The 23294-nt window shown below is 51.5% G+C and overlaps 1 protein-coding gene across 5 annotated transcripts in view; it reads right to left on the bottom strand.

Annotated features, from left to right (window-relative positions):
* The window catches only part of DOCK1 (dedicator of cytokinesis 1), a 563137-nt gene extending 540362 nt beyond the window's left edge, over window positions 1-22775 (bottom strand). For all 5 annotated transcript variants that reach the window (XM_052661098.1, XM_052661102.1, XM_052661099.1 and 2 more), the window contains exon 1: window positions 22672-22775. In XM_052661098.1, the coding sequence (XP_052517058.1) occupies window positions 22672-22717 (46 nt within the window). In that variant the 5' untranslated portion in view covers window positions 22718-22775. The remainder of the gene's footprint in view (window positions 1-22671) is intronic.
* Between the last annotated feature and the right edge of the window lie 519 nt (window positions 22776-23294).

Raw genomic sequence — 23294 nt, 5'->3', positions numbered from 1 at the left:
GGGCAGAACCTCCCATGAACGCCTTCCCATCTGCTGCCCCTTCCCAACCTCAGCATCTGCAAGGCCCACCAGGAGTCCTCGGTGAAGCCTCCCAGAGACAGCCCACCAGCCACAACCAAGCCACAAATCCCTTCAAGACCAAGGGCCAACACCCTGAATCCCCATCACTGCAACTGACACCCTAGACTCTTCAGAGCAGCTCCAATAAAAAACCCGTATGACCTGGGTGTCGACATTTAATCCATGCCAACACTAGGGCAGCAACCAGTATTAATCCCCAGTTGAGTGGGTTGCCATTTCCTTCTCCAATGCATGAAAGTGAAAAGTGAAAGTGAAGTTGCTCAGTCGTGTCCGACTCTTAGCGACCCCACGGACTGCAGCCCACCAGGCTCCTCCGTCCATGGGATTTTCCAGGCAAGAGTACTAGAGTGGAGCACCACTGCCTTCTCCAAAAGGAAATGCACCGTCCACGGCATGTTCTAAAAATTACCCAACCAGCAAGGTGGCCAGAATTCACTCCCAGCTCAGTCCAATTGTAAACAGCCCCTTAACCCTCTGGGACTCAGCCCAACAACTACCCAGCCACAACAGGCCCTGACAATGAGCTGCTGAATCAGTCTTGACGCAAATAAACTTGCAGGGATTTTCATCTGTGCTCGACAGACCCACACACGGCTGCAAACCCCAGTTCCTTCCGCCTCCCCGGACAACGTCGCCTTTCAGGTTTAGCACATTTTCTTCCCTGCAGTCCTTCCGGACAGAGGCGCCACCCTCAAACAAGACGTATGAAAATGCTTCTAGAGATTAAATGCCCGCAGCCAGGCTTCTGAAAGTGACCTGATTAAATCCCTAGCTATAATACCAGTCTAGACTCAATAGATCAAACCTTTCTGGCTCAGGGCAACAGTGGCTGTGTGGCAATTGTGCAAAATAACGCTTATAAATGGAAGAAAGGAAGCCCATTTCTTCTGATTTTCTGGTAAATTGGGGGTTGGAGACTTAATAACGCCAGGCCAGTTTACAAGTCAGACAGCAGGCTCTGTGGAGGCCCCCCGGGGGCAGAGATCAGCCTTCAGCCCAGGACACAGCTCTGGGAATAAATGAAATGAGTCACCGCCAGGGGGATCAATGCCCCCACCCTCCAGCTTCCTTAAGTGCCTTCTTCCCAAGTGGGGCTTGGAGACCGTCACTTCATTCTGCTTTAGGTTTCTGAATCCAGGGAACGCCCTCATTCTGTTCATCTTTTATTCTTTCAGCTTCTCCAACAAGCCACTCAATCCAGCTCCAAACCTCATACACAGTCCCCTCTGCTGCGATCACTCGTCGTGACTGTTCTGCTGGGTACCCGCTGGAGGTCCCCCAGGTCTCTCTAAATGATACTTGCTCCTGCCAGTTCTCCTAGACTGTCCGGCCCCTGGGTAGGTGCCCAGGGACACAGCATATGCCGTCATTCTTAGAGAACGCTCACTTCTGGCATCAGTATCGACTTTACAGCTAGACAGCAGGCAACCCAAAGGCACACACTATGTCTGCCTGGATCTTTGGTGAGTCCCCAGCACCTCGAAGGGTGTCTGCCATGTAGACTCTGACTCAGTGTCGAATGAGTGATGAAGTGATGAAGGAATGAAGGAAGTAACTCAGAGACAGTCTCTCTGGAGGAAAAGAGATGACCCAGATTTCCCTGGAGGTCCAGCAGTTAAGACTCTTTCCTTCTAATACAGGGGGCATGGGTTTGATCCGTGGTCAGGGAATTAAGATCCCATGTGCCATGAGGCACTGTCAAAAAAAATCTAAAAAAAAAATTAAAGTAAAAGATCACTTACTAAGATGCCAACTGGAGAGCAGGCTGCATCAGACAAAGGTCCCACACACACCTCAGGGCCTTCACCCTTGGGAGGGATGGCCTTTCATTAGGCATTGCCTATTCGCCTCAAGAAACTGGCCAAGAAACTCCACGTCACATCCAAATTGAAGGAAAAAAGCAAATCAAAGAGAGAGTACAAACCTACCAGTGATATCACACACTTGCACGTGAGACACGAGTCTCCAGACAATTCTCTACAAATATGAAGCAAAACAGACCAGGACACACGGTCTCTGAGCATCACCTTCCTCCCTGAATGAAGACCAGAAATGCCTCTACACCTGTTTCTCAAATGCATCTGTGCCCGAATGTTCTGAATTGGGGCCACCATAACAAATGACTGCAAAGTGCTAGCTATGAATTCTCTCCCAGGTCTGGGAGTCCAAGGGTCCAAAATAAAGGGCGGGGGGAGGGGGCTCCCTCCTCGCAGCCTCTAGCTCCTGGCAGCCCCAGGCGCTCCGCGGGGTCCCTTGGCTCCTGCAGCTCAACTCTAATTTCTGCCTCTATCCTCACATGGTCTCTCGGGGGTCTGCCTCTTCTTACAAGGACCAGCCACCTTGAATTAAAGGCCAACTCTAATCTAGAATGACCTCATCTTCACTAATTGTGCGTGTATGCATGCTAAGCCACTTCAGTCGTGTGCGACTCTTCGACCCTATGGAGCCCGCCAGGCTCTTCCATCCATGGAATTCTTTAGGCAAGAATACTGCAGTGGAGCCCTCCTCCAGGGGATCTTGCCAACCCAGGGATCGAACGTGCGTCTCCTGCAGCTCCTGCATTGGAGGCAAGAGTAAAGAGTAAGAATCTCTTCACTGCTGAGCCACCGGGCAATCCCCTTAACTAACTAACTAACTAAGACAATTATATCTCCAGTGACCCTATTACAAATAAGATCACAGTCTAAGGTACTAGGAATTGGGACTCATTTTTGGGAGGGGGAAGAGGGGCCACAATTTAACCCGTAACATCCTACATCTTCATCCTAGAAATTGGATTAAATGATCCAGGCAAGGTCCTGCAAGCATTAGGAATTGTGTTCTCGAGTTAATATGCAAATATATGCAAATACATATGCGAACTGGTAGTTTTTTGAAGTTTAATTTTTTTTTTCTTTTGTCTGCTTTTCCTGGATATCTAAATTCATACTGAAGCCTACAAGTAGTTGAGAACTGAGAGTAAACATCAAGTAATTTATGTGGGAATCGAATGGTTCTACTTAACGGCTCTCTAACCTTTAACCTTTTCTTTCTTCTTTTTTTTTAAACCAGAAGACAGACGTACACTAAACAGAGGTGGCTTTGTCACCAGGGACCTATTTTCAGGCTTAATGTGGTGCCAATGATGGTCTTTCTAAGAACTAAGTGATTAGCAGGTGCTGAGCATTTTACACTTCTGTCACTCCTCCTCTCCACATTTATAGCAAGTGGGTACCATCATTATCCCCACTTTACAGACGTGCAAACTGAGGCTCAGAGAGGTGAAGTAACCAGCCCAAACTCAAACGGGAATCCAGGGGTCTGAATTCAAACCAAGTGGGACTTCAGGGCTGGAAGAATCTCACTGTTACCTAGTTCAATCCCCAGCCTCTACACACACGCATGCACACGTGCGTGTGCACACACACACACACACACACACACACACAGCAGGCACACCCTACATTATACACACACACACAGCAGGCACACCCCACATCACATCCCTGCCCCTCGGGGAAGTTTGCCATTTTTCCATTCCTGCCTGTAGGATTCTAACAGCTACAGGTGCACAGCCTCCTGAAGGCTCCTCAAGAGGGTGCCCACTCTGGCCAGTTACATGGTATTCACATCAGCGCTGGCCAGGCTCCCCTGTCCTCGGCAGTCACTCACACCCAGGGCTCCTGGTGGTCACCGATGACACTTTTACTTTCTAGGTGGGGGGAGGCGGGGTGGGAGGAATGTGGGAGGAAGACTGGATGAAGGCGGTCAACTTCCAGGTATAAGAGCATAACTGGAAATCCTACTGTGATCCTTAGTGTTGAACTAAGGATGTAATGTATAACCTGTCAAATATAATTAATACTTCTTCATGTTACATATGAAAATGGCTGAAAGTGAATCCTAAGAGCTTTCATCACAAGGAACACTTTTTTTCTGTTTTCTTTAATGTGGTATATCACATGATGTGTATCTGTTAGTTGCTCAGCCGTGTCCGACTCTTTGTGACCCCATGGGCAGTAGCCCACCAGGCTCCTCTGTCCATGGGATTCTCCAGGCAAGAAGACTGAAGTGGATAGCCATTCCCTCCTCCAGGGGATCTCCCGATCCAGGGATCGAACCCAGGTCTCCTGCTTTGCAGGAAGATTCTTCACTGTCTGGGCCACCAGGGAAGCCCAATATATAACATGATGGATGTTTAATAAATACAGTGATTATCATTTCATCACGTATGTAGTTTAAATCAATACGCTGTACCGCTGAAACTTATACAGTGCTCTATTTAAGCAAACCCCGGGAGACAGTAAAGGACGGGGAAGCCTAGAGTGCTGAGGTCCACGGGGTGGCAGAGTCAGACGCAACTTAGCAACTGAACGACAAAAACAATACCAATAATATCTCAGTAAAACTGGAAAAATAAAGGGAAGGATGGATGGACAGACAGATGGATGGATGGATAAACAGACAGATACAAAGCCACAGTGTTTCATTCCACTTGTGGAGCTCCCCGCTGATGTCATAGGACAGACTCCTCTGATCAGGTCTGTCCTCCAGGGCAAAGTCAGCCATCCCCTCCCTGCTCGTGAGTGTTTCCCCAGCTTCTGAGATGAACACGGTACTCATTCCATTCACCAAAAGCAACAGTTCAAGAAAACCTCATTCCACTGTTAAAGAGCCATCTGTACTAAGGGGAACTGGGATGAGGCGGTGGGGAGGGGTGGGTGGGGGTGGGGAGAGATAAATTTGGAATTAACAGATACACACTATTATATACAAAACAGGAAAACAATACGAACCTACTGTATAGCACAGGGAACCATATTTAATATCTTGTAATAACCTATAAAAGGAAAGACTCTGAAAAGGAATATGTATGCATATGTGTAACTGAATCACTTTGCTTTACGCCTGAAAACTACCAGGACGCTGCCAATCAACTTCCGTTTAGAACTGCTGTCTCCGCTTGACATCTTAGGTCTTCCTCCCACTTGTCATCTTCTCAGAAAAAGGAAAGACCCAGAAGCTCTCCTGCTCTGGAAGCATCCCACGAAGGTTTTCTAACATCGCTTCCTTTGGTCTCAGCTGCCCCTTGAGGTTTTGGGTCGTCCACATGGGTGTGACTATGACACAAACACCCTGCCACGTGTGTATTTTAGAAAGGGGTTCCTGACCTCCCTGCATGGTAAGGAAAGGTAACAGGAAGAGTGAAGTGCAGAAGCTGGACCAGGTAATGCAGGGATTTCACCCAGCTTTGTGCATGTATGTGCCTGGGGTGTGTGTGTGTGTACACAATCAAAAACATTTTAGAGCATAAGCAGAGGGTGAATTAGGCTCACTGCCCAGGCAGTCGGGCTGTAGGACACAAGATGTTGTTGCTGTTTAGTCGCTAAGTTTAGAGACCCTGCAGTCTGCTGTCTGCCAGGCTCCTCTGTTCATGGGATTTCCCAGGGAAGAACACTGGAGTGGGTTGCCATTTCTTCTTCCAGGGGATCTTCCCAACCCAGGGATCGAACCCGCGTCTCCTGCCTTTGGCAGGCAGATTCTTTACCATTGAGCCACCAGGGAAGCCCCTTATGACACAAGAAGCATTCATTTAAAAAAAAAAAAGGAAACGACTTAACACCACCATTCTATTTCTCCAGACTGTGATGCAACCACAACCATGAGATGAAACATCATTAACTCAGTGATAAAGGCAGGAAACCCTGTGAAAATTTTATAAGCTGGTCTAAAGTTTGTGTAAGCTGACACATTTAAAGCAAAGCTGCAAAGCTGCTGCCCATAGTTGCAGGTAAGCGGCGGACTTTGGCAGGTAAATAAAAGATCAATTTTAAGAATGAAAGAATAATGCCATACTGTTGATGCCAAGATTGCTGAAACCTCGTCCTTAGGAAACAGTTTCATCCATCCTTCATTCCCAGGGCCTTACATTCTTCACTCTGAAGGCTGAGTCCACGCTAATCCCACCTTTAAGCGCCTGCCTGTAAATCATAGGCATCGAAGAGGGAAATTGTACAGACAAATGCTTTTGAGCCCTTGACCACATGTGGTCCCCACTGGTAACTACTGGTCAGGTGAAAACTGGAGATTTTATTTTCTGTTCAACTGGAGGCAACACAGTTGAAGAGGCAGGAATTCTATGGAATCAGATTTCTGTTAAATCACTTTTTTAAAAAACTGTCACTCAAGGTTCGCTTCCCCTTCCCCACACCCAGCACTTCAGAAGCCTCTTGTGTTCATTAAAGCTCTAAACAGGGCCTGCCAGCGAGGGTCCCCGCCCAGCTCCACACTCACACCCCTGGCCCCTCAATCAGGAAACCAAGATGATATTGCCCCTTTGGCTTTAAGAGCCTGTGAATTACTACAGAGGTACCCAACTGCACCAGGGACCCGTTTTGTGGAAGACAGTTTTTCCATGGACTGCAGGTGGGGGAGGGGATGGTTTGGGGATGATTCAAGTGCATTACATTTATTGTGCACTTTATTTCCATTATTACTACATCAGCTCCACCTCAGATCACCAGGCATACAAGCCCAGAGGTTGTAGGTGCATGCTAAGTCACGTCCGTCGTGTCCAACTCTTTGCGACCCTACGGACTGTAGCCCACCAGGCTCCTCCGTCCATGGGATTCTCCAGGCATGAATGCTGGGGTGGGTAGCCACGCCCTCCTCTAAGGGATCTTCCCAACCCAGGGATCAAACTCCAGTCTCTTTCGTCTCCTGCATTAGCAGGGGGATTCTTCACCACTAACGCCACCTGGGAAGCAGCTGCGGACCTCTGAATTACTATATACAACATAGACAACAAACAAGGACCTACTCTACGGCACAGGGAACTAGAGTCAGTATTTCGTAATAGCCCACTGAAGGAAAAACAATTTGAAGAGAAGATACATGTGTACGCATGCATGGGTATATATTTCTATCCACGCATAGGTATAATGGACATATGTGTATGCATGCATGGGTATATATTTCTATCCACGCATAGGTATAATGGACCACTGTGCTGTACACCCGAAACAAACACATTGTGAAACAAGCTGGAAAGTGAAAGAAAGTGAAAGTGCTCGTCACTACTCTGCGTGACCCTATGGACAGTAGCCAGCTAGACTCCTCTGTCCATGGGATTCTCCAGGCAAGAAAACTGGAGTGGGTAGCCATTCCCTTCTCTAGAGGACTTTCTCCACCCAGGGATCAAACCCAGGTCTCCCACATTCCAGGCAGATTCTTTACCATCTGAGCCACCAGGGACGGAATCTAAAGTATGACTCAAAGGAACTTACTGACAAACAGAAACGGACTCACAAAGTCAGAGAACAGACTGTGGCTGCCGGGGACATGGGGGGTAGGGGAGCGGTGGGTGGCGAGTTTGGGTTACAGTCGCTAACTATTTTATGCAGAATGGATAAACAGCAAGGTCCTCCTGTTTAGCTCAAGGAAATACATTCAGTATCCTGCAACAAACCATACTGGAAAAGAATATGAAAAAAGAATGTACACCTGTATAACTGAGTCACTTCACTGTAGAGGGGAAATTAACACAACACTGTGAATCAACTCAACGTCAATAAAATAACAGAAAGATGTATAAGCTGAGCTAAGCCCGGAAAATCTTGGCAGGGGGGAGGTAAATGAAGGTTATTTCCGGGCAGACAAAAGATCATGTGCAAAGGCACTGCGGCATGACCAGAACACACAGGTGGACACGCCAGAACTTGGGTAAGGACGTACCACCAGGCACAGTGAGGTCAGCTGAACGAAGCCCCTTTCCCTTCTGTACCTGAGAGTCATCCCCAGTCCCGGTTCCCACACCCGTCTCTCCCTTCCCTGGCCTCTCCAGGCTGATCCTCAAAGCAATACCCACCCCCACCCCCAGGAACAATCTAAAGGAACTTGGCTGCCTGGTCACAGTGCCTGGGAGACCAAAACACATTCCTGCCTGTGAAAGATGGGCAGCACAACACACATGACATTAGAAGGACTTGAAAATAAATCTTGCGAAGTTAATAGAAGCACAGCAATTTGGAAGAAAAATAATCACATTTCCCTCCTGCTAAATCATTATTTGCCCCTGGTAAAGTCAATTATGCTAAAGAAAATAAGTTATTATTTTCGGGGAGCGGGGGCGGGGGGGAATGGAGTCTTGATAAGTGCCTTGACTCCAGCAAATAAAACTCCAAGAGCGAATGCTTGACTTCCTGTCTTGATGAAGGTCTGTAGGGAGCCTGAATGGTATTTCTTAGACAAGATGCTGGGGGTGGGCCATCACACCCCTGGTAATCTGTGCATCTCTGCCAGGACCCGACCTCAAGACTGCTGCTCATCTCTCAGAAAGGACAGGGCAGCCCAGCAGGCTGCAGTTCATGGGGTCACAAAGAGTCTGACCCAACTTAGAAACACAGCTGTCACCTGACCACCCGCAGACAGCCCAGGTGCCCGGCTGTGAGCCCCACCCCCACTCCCGCAGGCTCCCTTCTCTTAACACTCCTGCCCAAAGCACCGCCTTTGGAAACAAGTCCTGCAGGTTTCTAACTTTTCCTCCCAAACGTGTGGCAAAAACTTTGCTTCTAACAACACAGGCACTACAGCAAACAACCACACTACACCGCGCTCGCTACGCGATACTACACTGCGCTCGCTACGCTACACTACAGTAAATACACACAGAGTGCTGGTTAGCAGTTGGGGTGACTCCCAGCGCTCTGCTGACGCCAGTGGGAGCCATCCGGCCCCCACGGGGACACGTGGCAATGTCTGGACCTATCTTGGGTTGTCCCCACTGAAGGAAGGGAATTGCTAGTGGGATCAAGTGAGCCAAGGGTGCTGCTGACTACCCTACAATGCACAGGACCAAAATACAGGCAACCCAGAAAGTCACTAGTACACAGATCACAGAAACCCGCTTGGCACGGATTCGCCCATTTAAGCCTTGAGCAACTCTGTGAGGCAGAAACTACTGTTATCCACAGTCGAAAAGGAAGGACAAAGGCACAGAGGGGCTTCGGAGCCCCCAGTGCATCGCAAGCCAGCCCCACATCCTGGCTGGGATGGGGCCAACTCCCCTCGATGGACCTTCTTTGCAGTGATGTCACTGAACACTTGGGGCTTCCCTGATAACTCAGCTGGTAAAGAATCTGTCTGCAATGGAGGAAACTCCGTTTCGATTCCTGGGTTGGGAAGATCTGCTGGAGAAGGGATAGGCTACCCACTCCAGTATTCTTGGGCTTCCCTGACGGCTCAGATGGTAAAGAATCTGCCTGCAAGGCAGGAGACCTGGGTTCAATCCCTGGGTTGGGAAGATCCCCTGGAGAAGGGAAAGGCTACTCACTCCAGTATCCTGGCCTGGAGAATTCCATGGACTGTATAGTCCATGTGGTCGCAAAGAGTCAGACACCACGGAGCGCCTTTCACCATCACTGAATACTCCAGGGACAAGGCTGTGGGCTTCGGGCTAGTCCCCTCCCCCACATTCAGGGCAGCTGCTCCGAGTCCCTAACCAGGCAGCAAGGACCAGGACTCCTGGATCCATCAGCCCAGAATCTGCTGTATGGGGCTTAGGCTGCTGAAATTAAGAGGGAAACCAGTGTGCTGAGATGTGGCATCACCGACTCCAGGGACGTGAGTCTGAGTAAACTCCAGGAGTTGGCGATGGACAGGGAGGCCTGGCGTGCTGCAGTCCATGGGGTCGCAGAGAGTTGGACATGACTGTGCGACTGAACTGAACTGAGAGTGCTGTGAGCTTGGGGGAGGGAAGCCTCTGATCTCTTCCATCCTGACTCCCTGACCCCAGGGCCTTCTTGCCACCAGCCCAGGCTCTCCCCCTGCTGCCCCCCTCCTCATCCCTCAAGACTCCTGGGCCCTTGGGGCTGAGCACCATTCTCACTGGGGCCTCAGCCCTCACACATCCCTGTCCCCCCAGCCCCAGGTTGAGGACAGAGGAACAGAGGGACAAAAGGGATCAGGAGGCAATGCCAGGAGGGGGAGACCCATGGAACTAAGGCAGGAAATTGCAGATGGTGCCCCAGGGCCAGCCAGGCAGCCGGCAGGACAGAAGTGCGGCAGGAAATGAGGCCAAGAAGGCTGGGGAGGGCGTCTTAAAGGATGCCCTTTCCACACAGGCGGCAGCCACCACGGTCTCAGAAATCCGATCAGAGATCCCAAGAGCTGGGCTGGACAAAGCTCAGGGCTCAGAGGACACAGTCTAAGACAAACCGAACGAGTTAGTTTAGGCATGAAATAAAAAAATCAAACAGATCCACATCCTTGCAATCCCCAAAGCCCCAAAGACCGCAGAGTTTTGGGTAAGTCACTCAAAGGCAAGAATCTAGCGGAGATGAGACACAGGCTAACTCTGGATCCTCAATGTCTAAGAACAAAGCTGGCAAGTAAACAAGAAGGAAGGAAGAGAGGGAGGGAGGGAGGGAGGGAGGAGCCGTACCATTTTCTTCTCTGGCTTATCTCCCTGGGGCTGGCGACGGCCGCGTTCACCCCTGAAGCGGGGACACACTGACTCCATGACTACATCACTGCTCAGCCCTACACACGGATTTGGCTGCCCAGCTGAGCAGATCATTCAGAATGCTCAGCTGCCCGGAAGGCTAATCAATTATCAGACAACCTGTCGCACGTAAAATAAAAGTTACAAGACTCGATGAAAAGTAAAAGCTCACACGGTCCTCTTTCAGTTAAAGACAGATGAAAACCATCGCCAGATGCTGCCCATGTTCTCTATAATAAGTGAATGGAACACAGCAAGCAAGCCCAAGTGATGCTCCTTCCCGGGGCAGGCTCTTCTGTACACGCGATCTGGGCGGCTCCTCCAGGGCGGCTGAGAGGTGAGCACAGGCTCTGGGGCTCTCCCAGCACCCAGGTGCAGGGTCTGAGGTCGGGCAGGTGGGAAAGGCTGTATGAAGTGTTGGGCCCAGACCTGGATGCCAGACCTTCTGACTCCTGGTCCCGCGTTCTTTAATATCCCACACTACCCAGCCCCCTCATGCCACTTTAAGTTACTGCAGTTCTGACCAATCTGCCGTCTAGCCCTTTTCAGCACCCACTGAGTCATAAAGACAAGCACTACTTCAGAAAATGAAGATTCGTTCACTGTAGCAGTCTTTACAACAGCCAAGACAGGGAAACAACCTCAACGTCCATCAACAGATCAAAGGATAAAGAAAGGGTGGTGTGTATGTATATAAACACAATGAAATGCCACTCAGCCATTTAAGAAAGAAGGAATGAAATAATGCCACCTGAAGTAACATTTGAAAAAATGAAGATCATGGCATCCAGTGCCATCACTTCATGGCAAACAGATGGGGAAAAAATGGGAAGAGTGACAGATTTTATTTTCTTGGGCTCCAAAATCACTGCAGATGGCGACTGCAGCCATGAAATTAAAAGATGTTTGCTCCTTGGAAAAAAAAGCTATGACCAACCTAAGCAGCATATTAAAAAGCAGAGACATAAAAAAATAAATAAATAAAAATAAAAAGCAGAGACATTACTTTGCCAACAAAGGTCCATCCAGTCAAAGCTATGGTTTTTCCTGTAGTCATGTATGGATGTGAGAGTTGGACCATAAGGAAAGCTGAGCACTGGAGAATTGATGCTATTGGACTGTGATGTTGAAGAAGACTCTTGAGAGTCCTTTAAACTGCAAAGAGAGCCAACCAATCCATCCTAAAGGCAATTAGTCCTGAATATTCATTGGAAGGACTGATGCTAAAGCTGAAGCTCCAATACTTTGGCCACCTGATGAGAAGAACTGACTCGCTGGAAAAGTCCCTGATGCTGGGAAAGATTAACGGCAGGAGGAGAAGGGGACGACAGAGGATGAGATGGTTGGATGGCATCACTGACTCGATGGACATGAGTCTGAGCGAGCTCCGGGAGTTGGTGATGGACAGGGAAGCAGTCCATGGGGTCATGGAGAGTCGGCCACAACTGAGTGACGGGACTGAGCACTGAGCAGTAACACAGATGGACGTGGACACTGTCCTACTACGCGAATCAAGTCAGAAAGAGGAAGACAAGGACGTGTTACTACTTACCTGTGGAATCTTAAAAAATGGTACAAATGATCAGAAACAGAATCACAGACACAGAAAACAAATGTATGGTTACCAAAGGGGAAGGCTGTTGTTCAATTGCTAAGTCGTGCCCCACTGCTTGTGACCCCATGGACTGTAGTCTGCCAAGTTCCTCTGTCCACAGGATTTTCCAGGCAAGAATCCTGGAGTGGGTTGCCATTTCTTCCTCCAGGGGATCTTCCCGGACCAGGGATCGAACACTCAACTCCTGCACTGGTAGGTAGATTCTTTACCACTGAGCCACCAAAAAGGAAAGGAGGGGTGGGTAGATTAGCAGATGCAAACTACTCTATATAAAACAGACAAACAGCAAGGACCTACTACATAGCACAGAGAACTACACTCAACATCTGATGATAAACTATAATGGAAAAGAATCCAGAAAAGAACATATGTATACACATGTGCACACACATTATACATCTATGAAACCGAAGCTGTACTTTGCTGTACACCTGAAATTAACACAACACTGTAAATCAACAATACTGCAATTTACCAAAAAAAGAGAAATGATTCCATCCTTATAAAGAAACAAACGCCAACACTTTGAGGCAGATGCGGTTCTCAGCAGGCTTTAGTAAACATCTTCTGAAGCCGGAAGACTGCAACAGGCTTCAGGGGTGGGAATGGGGTCTGGAGGTGGTAAGTACATTTTAGGGTGGTGAGAATGGGAACCGCCAACAAATATGAAGATGACCATTTTAGAAGGCAGCCTTCTTTATGCTCCTGGGCCCACTCCCCTTGCCCCAGGACCCTTCTGGGTTAAGTACACAAAGAACATCCTGAAATCCTATAGGATGTAAGTCGTGGAACAAACATCAAAGAAAAAGGCAGCAACTGCCCCCATTCACATCCCTTCACATCTTTGCAGGGGTCTGGCCATCTGGTCTGCCACCAGACTGTCAGGGACTAAAAGGTGTGAGATCTTGCAATCCGGTGTTCAATGCCCGTATTTCTAACCAGTCCACTACAGTTCGTGCTGATCAATGGAAAATACGTATTTATAGGAATAGGTGGAGGAGATCCACCTCGTCCTCCTCCTTTGGGGCACACAGCAGGACTATATCTCTGAGTCCTACGTGCTGGCCAGGGACGGAGCTCTGAACACAAGAATGAGAGCAGAAGTGTGGGTACCAGTCCTGGCCAGGAAGAATCTCCTGTGAACTGTCCTGCATCTCTGTCTTCCCCCATCCACAAGCTAAAAAGGCAAGATGCTGCAGAGGGCAGAGCCACAGGATAGAAAAACCCTTAGTCCCTGTACGAGTAGACAGAACAGAGCCCCTGGGTCCCCTCCCTACCCCTACTTGGACTGTGACGTGAAGAAAAAACAAACTTTCATTGTATGAAGCCAGCAAAACGCTGGGGCTGTTTGTTACAGCAACTAGCCAACCCTAATTCAGAACAGAAATCACAATAGTTACACGTGTACCTAAAAGTGTACTTAACGTATCCACCTTAGGTTAAACAAAATCACTCCAGAAGGCATATAAACTTTGTATCACACTCCTGAGGACAGGCAGGAACAACTATGAACAGCAAATGGGCCAGGAAAAAAGACAGAGCAACATTTTTGATGAGAGATATATCCCTGGAAGCTTTAGGGATCTGCCCTGGGAATCCGTAGGAACTCAGGCCGCTGGTCTGACCTCAGTGTGAACATTAAACTTTTAGGGAAGCCATGAAACATCTCTCCCCATCCTCCACCTGCAGCTCCCAACCAGCAGGAGATGAGAAGCAACAGGGTCCACATTGCTTTGGTCCCCCAGTCAGAGTGGGGAGCCCGGCAGAGCGTGAGCTCACTACAGCAGCCTAAGGCTTCTCACAATCAATAACAAAAGGAACTAACCTTTGCCAAGCACAGCCCAGGGGCCAGGTTTGAGGTGGGCTATCTCTTTATCCCCAGAACTGCCCAAGGAGGTTGGCGTGATCACCAGTTTTTACAAAGGAGAAAGCTTAAGGCAAACAATTCAGCCAAGTCACTTGGCTAGGAGGAGGTGGAGCTGAGATTCAAAGAGGAATCTCTCCTACCCCAAACCTGTGATCTCTTGGCACACACCGCATGCCAAAAGAAAACATCTTTTTCTCCTTAAGGCACCCAGATGAAAATTTAACAAGCTGATAGGCATCTGTCTGGGGTGAAACCATCTGCCTTTTGAAGGCAGAGAGCGCCTCTGTGTATGTACACACAGCAGCCCACCAGCATGCAGGTAGGCGGATGCCTGCAGAGTCTTGAGCAAACACGGAGCTTACACTCAATCATCCAGACGACCTGCCACCAGCAACACCCTGCCCTGGCCCGTTGGCGACGGAGACCAAGCGCCGCACGAGCACCCCGGGGCCACTGTGGGCTGGGCCTGCGGTGACTGTTGGCAGAGCCAGCCTCCTGGTCCGCAAAGTGAAGAGTAGCCCCTGGGGTTGTCTGCTGGGCCAACGTGAATGAGCAACTTGGGTACCCAGGGCCTCCTCGCCATCACGGGAGAACTGGGATTCCAGATCCAGCAGGATCTGGCCACTCTATTCGAGCCACAGAAACACAGTTGGTAAGAGACTAGAAACAAACCTAAGGGGGATGTCTCAGTCTCCTGAGACTCAGCCAGGTGGGCACAGGTGGGTGACGCTTGATGAGTCATCTGTCTACACCCCCCCCAGGCTGTGACACCACATTTCAAACCTGCATAGCTTCTTTTCAGGTCCCAAATGACCTGACCTTAAAGTGCTGTCCATAACGTGATAGCAAGGAATTTCCACATTTAACACAGAAACTAACTAGAGTCCTGAAGTAGATTCTGTGAGCCTTGTGACCAAAGCAGAGGGGCTTCCACCACGAGCGCCCACCTCTCACCTCCCTGGGGTCCACCCAGCACTGGGGACCCACACCCTTACCGAAAAAGTCACCCAGATGGCGACCCCCCCGCCAAAGGCAGAGTGAAACGTAAGAGGAGAAGCCTTAATTTAAGTCGTGGCAGTCACACTGTCAGTGGCTGTGTCCTCCCAAACTCAAAGGTTGAAGCTCAAACCCCAATATCACAGAATGTGACAGGATATGGAGACAAGGTCTTTAAGTAAGTGATGAGGGCAAAATGAAGTCATCAGGGTGAATTCTCATCCATGAGGGGGGTCTTTACAAGAAGAGATTAGGACAGAGACACACGCAAGGGGGGCCCATGGGAGGGCACGGCAAGACCTGCAAACCGATGAGAAGTCCCAGCAGGAACCAGCCCCTCCGACACCCAGGCCCTGGCCCCTGGCCACCAGAACTGGGAGGTAAAAATTCCTGCTGTTTAGGCCACCTAAGTGTGTGCACGGGCAGGCAGCAACCCACAGTCACCCCCCTGCCCTGTGTCCACAGGGGACTGGTTCAAGCACACAGACACCAAACTCCGCGGATGCGCAAGTCCCTTGTGTGAAATGGCACCTCCTCTTCACCACGCTCCTCTCTGAGGACGACCCCAGGACACAGAGAGTCTGAAAAGCGAGCGTCTGGGTGAGCCCTGTGTACCTCCACACCGTCAGACTGCCTCCAGCCTACCCCTCCAGAATCTTCCCTGCAAACCGGACTGCTGGCCCTTCCCTGCGCAAACCCAACTATCTCACCAAATCCATCAGCAGCCCCCGCTCCACCCAGCACCCAGCCTGGCTCATCTCCCAGATTACACCCAGATCTCCTTCAAGGAGCACTGCAGTGAGGGAAACGCAAATTCCAACTCCAATGAGACGCCGCTCAGACTGGGGAAAACAGAGAACATGTGTCAGTAAGGATGCGGAGAGACTGGCTCTCACACACACATGCACGCACACACACATACACGCACACACACACGCACACACCTGCACACATTCACATATACATGTGCACATGCGTGCACACACATACCTTCAAGTACACACGCACGCACATGCACACCTTCACATACACACGCGTGCAGACACACATGTACACACACCTTCGCATACACACACAAGCACACACCCACACACATGCACAAACATGCACATATGCACACAGCTGGTGGGAATGTAAAACGGCTAAGCCACTGGGGAAAAGTCTGGTGTTAACAGTTTCTTAAAAAGCCAAACTACCAGACAATTCAATAATCGCGCTCCTGGGACTTCCCTGGCAGTCAGGTGCTTAAAGACTCTGCTCCCAATGCAGGGGGCACAGGTTCAATACCTGATCTGGGAACTAAGATCCCACATACTGCACAGTGTGGCCAAAAATTTTTTAAAAATTAAAAACAAACAAAACACAATTGCACTCCTAGGCATTTATCCCAGAAGATGGAGATTTCTGTTCACACACACACACACACACACACACACAAAACCTGTGCAAGAGTGTTCACAGCAGCTTTACTCATAATAGCCAAAACCAGACATCCTTCAACGAATGAATGGTTAAACCATGTGTGGCACGTCCAACACCACGGGACACTACTCAGCAAAGAAAAGGAACAAATCGTTGATACACACAGCAATCTGGTGACTCTCTGGAGAAGTATGCTGAGGGAAAAAGGCAATCCAGAAAGGTTACATACTCAAGATCCCACTCACGTAACATTCGTGAAATTACAAAATTGCAGACATAGAGGTCAGATTAATGGTTGCCAGGGATTATGGGGCAGGGAAGCGGGAGGGGCAGGGTGGCAAGAGAAGGAGGGGTCCTGGGGGGGTGGAGATGCTCCGTATCTTCAACGTCTACATCCAGGTTCTGACGCTGTGTTGGAGTTTTACAAGATAGAACCTTGGGGAAAACCGGCAATGTGTATGTACGTGGGGGTCTCTGTATTACTTCTTACAACTGCTGTGTGTAATTATACGGAAATCCAAAGCCTAACGAAAAGAGCGGAAGGAGGGGAGAAAGGAAAGAAGGAAGCAGGGGAAAAAAGAGAGGAGCGAGAGAGACAGAGAGAGGTCACAGGGGCCCTCGGGCACAGGCACTTGGCTTCTGGGCTGCACCCAGCTCAGGACTCACCATTTCCTCCTCTGAGATCACTACCTGTATCCTCAGAGGTCACAAGAACACAAGCAAAAGAACAATTCCCACAACCTCAGGCAATCCTGATAACACTCTGCTATTCTGGGCCAACCCTGGCACAACAACACATTTAAAATGTGTATAATGTTTCCAAAGTAAAATCAGATTTGCAGAAATATAATACGCTCTTAAGTTTTGTTTTTCTGCAACTCCAGTGAATGAAAATGTCTGCATTTCTATTTACTTACAATCAAATATAATTTTTCATCCCCCAAAGTAGCAGCTTGCTTGCTATTCCAAGCAATATGAAGGATCTCTCTGCAGCTCCACACTCCCAAATTATTGGAATACTACCATATTCCTAGCAATTACCATTGCTCAGAGCTAATCTGAATACACACATCATAATCTCTATTATCAAGCAAATGTCACACTCCCCGGTAGAAAATTAACTTTGGAAGAAGAGCCTTCCTTCAGCCACGGTGACTGTCGAATCCAAAGAGGAAATCGCTTGTCACCACATTTCTAAACTGCAATTCATTAAATTAAAAAAATTACTAAAAGCATGGCTCCATGGACTGCCTGGCTTATCTCAAATGCTGACCTCAGTGCTTTGTGCTATGAGGACACTATCTCAATGAATCCCCACCGGTCTCTGCGGAAGGCAGGCTTGAGTCTCCTTTCCAGATGAGGAAACCGAGGCTAAGGAAGCAGGAATCATTTGCTCAAGGGCCACATGATGACTAAGACCCAGGAGTTAAAGATGTCTCAGTGCCAATACCCACATTCCCTGTTTGAGTTCGGCCTGGAGTGAAGAGCGAAGGACACATGGAGGTCAACCTGCCTCCTGGCAAAGCTAAGGCTGGAAAGAGAACCCAGTCTCGCCCGGGCTGCTCGCCACACCACCTCCATTCACGCCCTACTGCTGCCATAACCCATCACCACGCCCTTGGCAGTTGAAAACCAGCCACGTTTATTATCTCACTGTGCTTCAAGTCAGACGCCCAGCGTTCCTGGGTCTCAGAGCCAAGGTGCTGGCCAGCTGGGCTCTCACGGGAGGCTCTGGGATGAATCTGTTTCCGGGCTTATCAGGGGCACTGGCAGAAGCCAGCTGTGGTTGCAGGTCCGAGGTCCCCGTTTCCTCGCTGGCTGTCAGCTGGGCTACCCTGAGCTCCCTGCAGTCCTAGCAAGTGGGCCCCTACATCTCTGGGCCAGCAAGGGGGCACACAGCCCTTCCAAGGCTCGGAACCTCTGAGTCCACTTGAACAACCACTGCTCCTGTGAGCAGACAGAGAAAGTTCTCTGCTCAGGGGACCCAGGGGTGCTGCTTCTGTTCAGTCGTGTCCCACTCTTTGTGACCCCACAGACTACAGCATACTAGGCCTCCCTGTCCATCACCAGCTCCTGGAACTTGCTCAAACCCATGTCCATCGAGTCGGTGATGCCATCCAACCATCTCATCCTCTGTCATCCCCTTCTCCTCCTGCCCCCCATCTTTCCCAGCATCAGGGTCTTTTCCAGCAAGTCGGCTCTTCACATCAGGTGGCCAAAGTATTGGGGCTTCAGCTCCAGGTGAGTAACTTAGGACTAATCAACCCATTTCAGGGTTCATAACCGTAACCACACCTGCCAAGTCCCTTCTGTCATGTCACACATCATCTTCATAAGTCTTGGGGATTAGGGAGTGGATATTTGGCGGGAGGTGGGGGGTGGTGGGGAATGTTCTGTCTCCCACACCATCAAGGAGATATGAGCCCACCATCCTCAGAAAACTTCCCAGATCAAACATATGGCTTAAGTGAATTCTTATAAGGCAAACACCATCAGGTTGAGAATTACAACCCTGCATCTTTTCACCTAATCTTAGCAACTGGATCCACATGAACACAGTTTTACAGGTGTTGGGACCTTATGACTCAACTTAGTTGGGGGGTGATGGAAAAGTTCATCTGGCCCAACCCCTGAGTGTGACTGAGTTAGGTCAAAGTTCATGCCTTGTGTTAATAAACCAGTCTGTAAACACTGACCCACCAAACTCACACCCAAGGGGAGACAGGAACAGGCTAGTCAATTGCACAGGTGGCCATCACCGTGCCGCCCCCACCCCCGGCCCAACCCCACGAATCCCGGGGGTGCCGGGATTTCCTGCCTTTGCTGAGGAAGCAAGAGATCAGCTGTTTACTCCTTTCCCGACTTTACAGAATAAATAAATAACTGAAGTGTCTCACTTACAAACAATGCTTCTAACAGAACCTAAGTACTTGCAGACAATGAGCTGTGATTCATGTTTGCAAATGAGATAAGAGTTTCACCATTTTCTCTCCCCTCGTGATCTATTCACAGGCCAAGTCGCTGGAAGCATGGCCCGCCCACAGACCCACCAGAGCCCATCTAGGGAGACACAGTCCCCTTACGAGGCTCCGGCCAAAAAAGTTTTGTGGTTGGTGAAAGGGCTCTCTAAGAGTGTTCCCTTAGGCAGAAAGAGCCAGTTAGCTTGGGGAAATGGATTCTTACTTACAGCACTTCCATCTTCCCAGCCAGCCCAGGCCCTGAGGACCAGGGGGACCCCTCCCCAGGCAACTCCCAGACAGGAGGGGCGCCTGGTGCAAGCACCCTTGGCTTCCCCCTGCCCCAATTCGGGAGTTCTAAGCCTGCCTGCCCTCCTTGACAGGACGTATTTAAAGCTCCTTTTGCTGCTCAAAGTTGGGTTGTCTTGTCATCTTCTCCTGGTGACACTGAGTAGAACAGCCCCCTCCGGGTCTCCTGACCACCTGACTGCCACTCACATCCTTCCCAGAACTGCCTCCGAAACCATCCAGAAAACTTCTCTTCTTTGAAACTCTTCAACTTGGGAGTTTTCTTCAAACCAAAGTATGAGCCAAGGTGTGACACCAGAAGGAACCGCCATGCATGCATGCTAAGTCACTTCAGTCGTGTCTGACCCTTTGCGACCCCATGGGCTGTAGCCCAGCAGGCTCTTCTGTCCATGGGACTTCTCAGGCAAGAATACTGGAGTGGAATGCCATGCCCTCCTCCAGGAGATCTTCCCAACCCAGAGACCAAACCCGAGTCTCTTGCGTCTCCTGCATTGGTAGGCGAGTTCTTTACCACTGAGCCACCAAAGCTTCCAGAAGGCATGTGCCTTACTGCAGAAAGGACACAGCCACGGTCATGCCCAGAGCCGCCTCCCCAGTGGGCAGACCCTGCTCCTGAATGTTCCCTTCGGTCTCGAGACACAAGCCACTATTCAGCCATCTATAGGGTGATCACTGGCACCATCCAGGTCACCCCAGGAACCAAGAGGATCAAGCTGTCTTCAAATACGGTGTCCCAGGATCAACATGTACACCTTACTATATTTAAAATGGATAACCAACATGGTCCTACTGGTTGACACAGGGAACTCTGCTCGACCTTATGTGGCAGCTTGGATGGGAGGAGAGTTTGGGGGAGAACGGATACATGTATCTGTACAGCTGAGTCACTTTGCTGCGGACCTAAAATATCACAGCACTGTTAATCAGCTAGACTCCAATATAAAATAAAAAGTGTAAAAAAAAAAAAACATGGTATCCTAAAGAGAAGCCCCTTCCCCATCACCTGGTTGGGGGCTAGGCCAGTCGACCATAAATGAGCTCTAGAGCCACCACCAGGGTTTCAGTGGCATTCATCTGTCCTCGGCCTCTGTGAAATGGCAGGGGGCGGGGGGGGACAGTGAGTAGATCCCAGCACACAGGACGAGGGGCCAAGTCCCGAGCAGGATGGTGGTCTCCTGCCCTCTGCCCCCCTCTCCCCAGAGCTCCAGCTCCTCCTTCATCTCTCAGCGCAAAGTTCCCCGAGGGTCAGCCCTCAGCCCTCAGCTTAAACACAGCATCCCAACAGGCTCCCCACAGCCCAGACCCCCCCACCCCCCACCAGGTTGCAGTTACCCCAGCAGGAAACTCCACCACCCCCAAATCTCCCTCATCCAATGCAGACGGATGGGGTTATTTCTATGGGTCTGAAACCATCTGAATGCACACAGGATGCCACTTAGAAGTTTAGAAACAGAGCTGCCATCAGAAAGCCCAGCTCTGTTGGGCTGTTGACATTTGTAAACAAGCCTGAGTCTCAGATGCCTGAGTCTCTAAAAGGTGGAGGGGAGGGAATTCAGCCACTGCAGTCCTGAAACAGGGCCGCTCCTGCACTAACACAGCGCGGGGCCAGAGGGGACCTAGGACTGTCCCTGTGCCCACTCTGCGTCTCTGGCATCTCGCAGATAAGCCACTGGCATCACAGAAAGAAAAGAGAGTGCCTTGGGGACAAGCGCCACCCAGGAGGCTTCGCAGTAGTGGGAGGCCTGAACCAGACCGGCAGCGGGAGTGGGAAGACACTCTGGGTGACCACATTGCAAAGGTTCAGAGCCGCAAGGGCAAGACAGGCGAGGGACCAGGAACCCCAGGGCGGCATCCCCTGCCTTCAGAGGGAGGCCCAGGTCAGGCAGAGTCCAGCCTGGCTGAGGAGATGGTCCAGGGTCCCCGCTTTGGACCCTGGAGCAGGAGGAAAGAGACTGAAAACCAACTGGGAAGCTATGGAGCTGGGGGACCAGCCGCCAACGCAGACAGAAGCCTTGGGTGGGTAAGTCAAGAGAAGGCAGGAACCCACAGGCCCCGGCAGGCCAGGCCCCGCCAGTGGGGCTGCAGGGCGTACGGGGCCCAAGGGGGCCGCTTGTTTGGCCCTTAAGGAAAGTGTCTGTCTCTGGAATGTATGTGTACTTGGCCAGAAATGTAAACTTGCAACCGGACTCCCTTCACTCCCCTCCGCAAACGACAAAGAGCCGTGGAGCCAAAACCCGTCAGCCCTTCCTAACCCCGCTCCCGGGCTCCGGGGACGCGCTCGGCTGCAGTCCCCAGGGTCCCGCGCCTTCCAGGGCAGGACCACCGAGCTGCCGGGTCGTGCGATGGACCGCCCCCGGTCCCACGGGCCACCTCCTCCCGCCCACCCCCACGGAGGAGAGCACAGTTCTCTCCGTGATCGCTGCAACTCGAAACGGTCCACCCGGGAGCCCCAGACGCTGAGCACAACTTCACCCGAAAAGCAGAAAAAAAAAAAAAAGGCGCGGCTGAACAATGCCCCCCGGGGGCCTCCCGGCCGGGCCCGGCCCAGCTGGGATCCGGGAGTCCGGGGGCAAGCCCCGGGAGGCTGGAGGGTTCGGCCGCCGCGGTGCCCGTCCCGAGAGCTGGGTGTCGGAGGGGACACCCTCGGGACGTGACACAACCCGCCGTGTCCCCCTCCCCCAAACACACACACACACCCGCGTGTCCCCGGCCCGGCTCGCGCGGGCTCCGGAGCGAGCGCGGGGACGGCGTGCGCCCCGGGCGCCGAGTGGGCAGTGCCCGCCGACGGGAGCGCGATCGGACCCCTCGGGCAGGGGGGTAGGGCTGGGGACGCGGGGCTCGGGGCGCCGCGGTCACCCCGCGTCCCCGCCCGGGCCGCCGGCAACAGGCTCCGGGGCGCGCCCCCGGCGGCCCAGAGCCCCGCGCGGCGCGCGGAGGTGCTCACCCACGCCGTATTTCTCCTCGCGCTTGGTGGGCACCCAGCGCGTCATGCTGCCGCCCGCGCCCCCCGCGCCCGGGCCGCCGCCGCGCCAGGAAACTCCGCGCCTAGGCCGCCATTTTCCAGCCCTCTCGGGCCGCGGCAGGAGGGGGTGGAAAAAGTTTGCGGCGGAGGCGGTGTCATGTGGGACGGGGCGGGCGGGGCGCCGCGGGCCGGATGGGAAAGGCCGGGAGCGCCAGCGGGAGGCGGGCCGGCGGCCGGAGGCGGCGGGCGGGCAGCCGCGCGCGCGCCCTCGGCCCCCGGCGGCCCTGCCCCGCGCTCCACGCCCACGACCCCCACCCTCAAAGGAGCGCCCCCCCCAGGGGTTGTCGTCTCCTCCTGATGTGCGGGACTTCTGCGAGTCGGGGGGCCCTCCCGAGGGCTGGATCTCATACACCCAGAAAGGAGGTGCCTCCTGGCCGGGAAGCGGGCAGGGGGAGTCGTCTTGGCAATTCGTGCAACTTCTACATCAGACCGACTCCCAGTGATGTGAGGTCCCCCCCCCCCCCCCCGCCGCCCCCGGCTTGGGGGAGAGGCCTGGGGCTGAGCGAACCAGCAGGACCCCTGGAAGGAGCCTTCCCCCGAGCGCG

Source organism: Budorcas taxicolor, chromosome 23 (genome assembly GCF_023091745.1).
Source record: "Budorcas taxicolor isolate Tak-1 chromosome 23, Takin1.1, whole genome shotgun sequence".
Taxonomy (NCBI): Eukaryota; Metazoa; Chordata; class Mammalia; order Artiodactyla; family Bovidae; genus Budorcas; species Budorcas taxicolor.
Note: the sequence above shows the minus strand (reverse complement) of the source record. Positions and strands in the feature narration are given on the sequence as shown.